General features: G+C 31.4%; 1 protein-coding gene across 2 annotated transcripts; it reads right to left on the reverse strand.

Moving 5' to 3' along the window:
• Positions 1 to 853: 853 nt before the first annotated feature.
• Positions 854 to 3,766, reverse strand: LOC107032545. Of its 2 annotated transcripts, none has more exons than XM_015234153.2 (8): positions 3,447 to 3,766; positions 3,342 to 3,363; positions 2,528 to 2,584; positions 2,358 to 2,439; positions 2,159 to 2,254; positions 1,957 to 2,081; positions 1,827 to 1,845; positions 854 to 1,340 (listed from the first exon to the last, which is right to left on the reverse strand). In XM_015234153.2, the coding sequence occupies exons 1-8, from the start codon at positions 3,547 to 3,549 to the stop codon at positions 1,050 to 1,052; spliced, it is 795 nt and encodes a 264-aa protein (XP_015089639.1). In that variant the 5' UTR covers positions 3,550 to 3,766; the 3' UTR covers positions 854 to 1,049. The 2 variants fall into 2 exon arrangements, with proteins under 2 accessions (XP_015089639.1, XP_027768014.1); XM_027912213.1 differs by having other exon boundaries at positions 1,226 to 1,340; positions 1,952 to 2,081; positions 3,447 to 3,764.
• Between the last annotated feature and the right edge of the window lie 1,879 nt (positions 3,767 to 5,645).

Here is a 5,645-nt window from a genome sequence, read left to right on the forward strand (position 1 = left end):
AAGATTCCTTAGTATAGGAGTGGCTTGGGCGGGTTGGGTCAAATTTGGACGGGTCATAATGGGTTAAGACAATAATCGAGTCAAGACCCAATCCAGTTCAACTTTGCTGGAGTCAAAATGGATTAGATAATATTACATTACGGGTCAAGACCCATTCCAACCAATTCTTACTAAGTTTAATTGTTTTTGTTTTGTTCTTTTAAACTATTTTAGTACTTAATTAAAAAAAAGTTATTATGAATATATACAACATATCAAATTGAGAAAAAAAAAATATTTCGACAAGCTTTTTCAAGAGCCAACTTGAATTACTTATCAACCCAATTTTTAATGGATTGAGTCAATAACCTGCCCACACTTAAACGGATTGGATTTGATTTTGCCATCCCTATTCCTTACCAAAAATGGAATTCTAAAAAATATATATAGAGAAGTATAATTTTACCCTTTTTGCAAAGTATAATTTCTCAATAAAATGGAATAGACTGAAACGAATGTAATCAATATATTGGTGATATGAATTCTGTTTGAGAGAAAAGAATCAAAGTGTTGAATTTCTTATGTGTGGACCAAAGAAGATGAGACATGAAGTTACTAACATATGTTCATCTAGTTTAGCAGCCAATTTTCATTTTGTGTCTATCATTTTCAGTTGCTGATTCTAACATTTTCGAGTTGATTTTTCAGATGGTCATGTAATCTTCCTAGTGAGGGTTAAGCTTAAATCTACAATTAAAATATATTATTTAAGTAAATATTACTGAATTCGATCGTACTCGTATCTCGATTCTAATTCTGGCCTGCTACCTCATAGATTAATAATAATAAAAATACATGTTATAAGAGGTAGCCATAATACAAATTTGACAAATTTTATTTCCTCACTTGGGACTACAATGCAACAACTAAGGTTCCACAAAAAGAAAGAATGAAATTGAAAAAAATCAGTGTATAACCAAGTAAACCAAATAAAACGACGCGTTTATATATCATGCCTTACGAAGTAAACCAAGTAAAATGACGCATTTATATATTATGCCTTACGAATTTCAGCGCGGATAACCAGGTGGAGGGTATCCAACACCACTTGGTGCATAATTGGGTGGAGGATAGCCATGATGTTGCAATGGGGGTGGAGGGTATATAGGGGGTTGTGGTGGTGGTGGTGGGTATCCATAGGGTTGCTGGGGTGGGGGTGGGGGTGGGTATGATTGAGGTGCATATGCAATGGTTGGAGGAAGAGGCTGATCCAAACGAGACATGTGTTGAATAGGTGGTGCTGTTGTTGGCCTTGCACCAAACTTTCCATCTCTTTTGTTCATTTCAACCTTGTGTTGTGTCTGCAAATTTATTTGGAAACACCATAATATTTTAGATTGACATAATACAAAACAAGACAGTTAAATTTGACCTCAGTTAACAAGTAAGCACTTTAACTTTGAAAATACATATTTGGACAGCTCAAATTTGTCTTCAATGTGTCAGATGAACACTCTAACTTACAAAATTATCGTCTAGACACTTTCAAAATTTAAGTATCACGTCCGCGTTAGATATTTCATGAGACACAATAGAGACGAGTTGAAGTGTTTAATTGTCAGTTGAGACTAAATTAAAATGTCTAGATGTGTACTATCAAAGTTGAGGTGTTCGCTTGTTAGTTTACTTTTTATTACTTTCTCCATCTCAAAGTATAAAAAAATCTTTTTTGAAACTTATGATGTTAAGGTCATCTTAGATGTTTTTTTTTTGGACATAGATATTTATTAAGGTAAATCTCTATGCTATATAATGCAGATGCCTAATATGTTCAAGTTATCATATACCTGCATACAGCTGCAAACCCTGCAACAAGAAAAAGGAAAAGTTAATAGAGATGGATGATATAATAAAAACATCTTTTTTACCGTTGTCAGTATATATAAGTTACATCGTAGTTTTCAATACTAGCCTTACGTGCAATAAACCATGTCCGAGCAACAATTCAGAACCCGAGAAGCCTCTTGAAGTTCGTCATTTCCTGTAATACAAGCAATGCAGCTAAATATACATGCTACCTGCTGGAGGCAAAACATGAATCCCTACAACCAAAGGCAAAACACATTAATTAACTAAAAGAATAACAACAAAAATGAAAATGTGTAGGAGTTGAACTTACAATTATGCAATTATCGCATTTTGTTGTCTGAAGATTGAACTCGTCTTGCAACATAAAACGCGTTGAGGCAACTGAATTAGCAAAGCAAAGAAAGACCTGAAAGAGTAGCGCGAAATTGAGTAAAATAAATAAGAGGGCTAAAGAAAAAGCTCATAATTTCTACACTACTTGAATACGCATAATTCAGAAAACACCAAACCTCTGTACAAAGACACAACTCGGGGCAATGACTTTCTCCACATCTGCCACTACAAGGCATATAGCCTCCACAACATGTATACCTAAAAGCACAAAAATGTCTTTAAATTAAATCGACTCGTCAACAAATTTAGCTAGTTGTATAGCTAAACAGAGAAAAAGAATGTTTACCTTGACATATCATTGTATAGAGCTCGTTTTCTGAGAATGTACGATGCACAAGGACCACTAAATCAAATCGAAGGTAAACTGATAAGCAATTTTGAATAGTAGACACTTGAATCATAGAAGCATTCAAATTACTAGTCTTTACATCGTGCTAACATCATATAGATGATGAACATTTATTTCTAAAACTAACCATCTACATAGACATATCATTTTGGTTAATCTACGCCCTAAAACCTGAATACACAATAGTGTTACGAGCTTAACTTCCAATGATATTAAAGAGTTCTAGACACGACAAGTACTGTTAATCACTTTGCATTTTAAAATTGTTGCATATGGAGTAACATAATACAGAAGATCAGGAGACCTAAACTCCGTCAAAAAATGAACAACAATGATACAATTCACAATCCATTTCACCAAATTCTCCCTCTCAATAACTACAAGACTATCCTGTTTAGAAATAAATACACATTGAGCAGTATTTGTCAAAATACTTAAAATCCAGATTACCAGTTCGGATTAAGTGCCTGTTCGACCAAAAAAAAAAGAAAAAGAAATTCACTTTTGAAAAACTTTTTTGAATATAGAATTGATTAACAATTTTCACTGGAAATCAATCAGAAAAATTCAAAAAACTACTCCAGTTGATATTCATATCTAAATACAACGGAACTTCAGCTCCAATTATCATTTTCCACTTGAAAACAAAAACTACTAAATTTTATCAAATTTTCACAATTTCAATCCGAGTATGGGCTAAAGCATTCAAAAGCATAACATGAAAGTCGATAATGCATATAAATCAACTCACCACCAAAGCGAAAAACAGCAAACTGCAAATGCCAAAAACGCAGATCAGCATAAGAAATTGAGTTAAAAAAATTAATGAAATTTTACAGTTAAAAATGAGACGTACAGAGAGGATCGGACTGCGGAGCACGGAGAAGATCGGTATGCCAGTGATTCTGATAGTTTTGACGGAACTTCATTTTCTCCATTTCAGCATCCAATGAAGCCATTGGAACAACTGAGTAACTGTCGCTGGAGCAGAGACTTCAATTTTTTTAAAATAATAATAATAATAAAAAGATATAATTAAACAAGATCGAGCGTGTTGTGAACGTTTTGAATAAAAAAATATATATAATTTCTGGAGATCGAACACCTTCCGTGTCTGCGCGGTTGGCTGTTATAGACTTTTCAAACTATGAATTGGAATATGAAAGGGAAGAATAATAATGTTTCTAGAAGTAGAAGTTGGAATCCCTAGGCTAAATGAGTAGAAAATACACAAAGTTGACCAAAGTAAGGAGGGGACGTAGATAATTTTTTTTTGTAACATTTTAATTTTAATGTTTTATATGACATGTTTAAGGTTATAAAATTATAGGACAATTCTATACCTTTGATATAATTTTAATTTAAGATCACAAGATTTAAAAGTTTCTTTTATATTCTTAAATTTTGTGTCAAGTTAAATCAGATCATTCTTTATAAAATTGAGAGAGTAATAAAGACAAGTCGAATTCAAGATTTTCACCTATAAACTAGGGATATCATTCGTAGATAGGATTGCTCATGATTATAGTTGATAAATCTAATCAAACTATCATATCATTTGTAGATAGGATTGCTCATGATTATGGTTGATAAATCAAATCGAACTACAGTTCTAATCAAACAGATAGTTAGTGTGATTTGATTTTAAATTTTGAAAATTGATATTATTTAGTTTGATTTTGGTTTTACTAAAAAAATTAGAAATAGACAAATTGAATCGAGAAATTATATATATATATAATATATATATATAAGTTTCATAATTATGCATAAATAAAATATAAATATTTTGTTTAAATTTTTAGTAACTTAAGTCTTAACTTTATCATTTTCTCAAGTCGCGCGAACACTTAAATTTTAGCTTGACTATTAAACCCTAAGGCCAAGTCCATCAAAATCTATTACTTTATTTTTTACCTACCTTACGTCACATTAAATAGTCACACTTTCTCTCAATTGAATCACTTTATTTGCCTAATAATAAATCTAGTAATGCTTATTTGAATACATTTCTTATGGATTGTTCATTATTAGGTGTATGCGTCTATCAACATGTGTATATATACTCTCAACAAATTTAATTTCTAACTTGCAAACTGAAAAAACCAAAAATTCGAATCAAACCAAAATAAATCGTCAATTAATTTTTTCATTTGGTTTGGTTTGATTTTAGAAATTTAAAAAACTGACTAAATTGATTTGGTTTTAGTTGTAAGCAATAACCGATTCAAACTGAACCATGACACTCATATAATTGCAGCTCAAGTTGCACAATCCAGTATCACTTGATTATCTATCTTCTTTGATTGAGGTGATCCAAAATTGGTATATCTATGCATAAATATTGAAAATCTACTCTATATATCCAGTGTAATTTTTCGTCGATGGAAGTTTGAAAGTTACTTTTGAAATTTGAGGTAATTTCCTAAAGAATTGAAAAGGTTGGAAATATTTGAGGCGATTTGAAGAATTGAAGAAGCAAAAAAGAGTACATTTGATCCAAAATCCCGATTGAAAATGTTAAAAGTTGTTTGAGTTTTCTTGAGGTAAAAAAATAATTTTGCAAAATTGGAGTTAATGATATGGAGGACTTTTTTCTCAAATTGGTAATGACATAGATGAGTCACGCTTTTAATAGATGGTATAAATGAGTTTTTTTTTTCAAAATTAGATCAAATATTAAGGGTGTGATTGGTATAGAAAATGTTTTTCAATTTTCTTATGTTCGGTTGGGACAAAAGTTTTGAAAAATGTTTCCCGGATCAACTTATTTTCCTCATAATTAAGGAAAATTACTTCTATTCAAAAGTTTAGGAAAACATTTTCCAAATCTCTCATCCAACTTCAAACTACATTTATTTTTTGAAAAACATCAATTTCTAAAATATACTTTCAATTTCAAAATTTTATATTTTCACTCCGCCCTCCCCCCGACCCGGATCATCCCTCTACCCCCCTCCAAAAAAAAAATTAAATTTATCTTTTTTAAAAATATTTTCGATTTCAAAATTTTATTTTTCACCCCGATCCCGGACCCCCACACTACGCACACCCC

This window comes from Solanum pennellii, chromosome 10, assembly GCF_001406875.1.
Source record: "Solanum pennellii chromosome 10, SPENNV200".
In the NCBI taxonomy this organism is placed as follows: Eukaryota; Viridiplantae; Streptophyta; class Magnoliopsida; order Solanales; family Solanaceae; genus Solanum; species Solanum pennellii.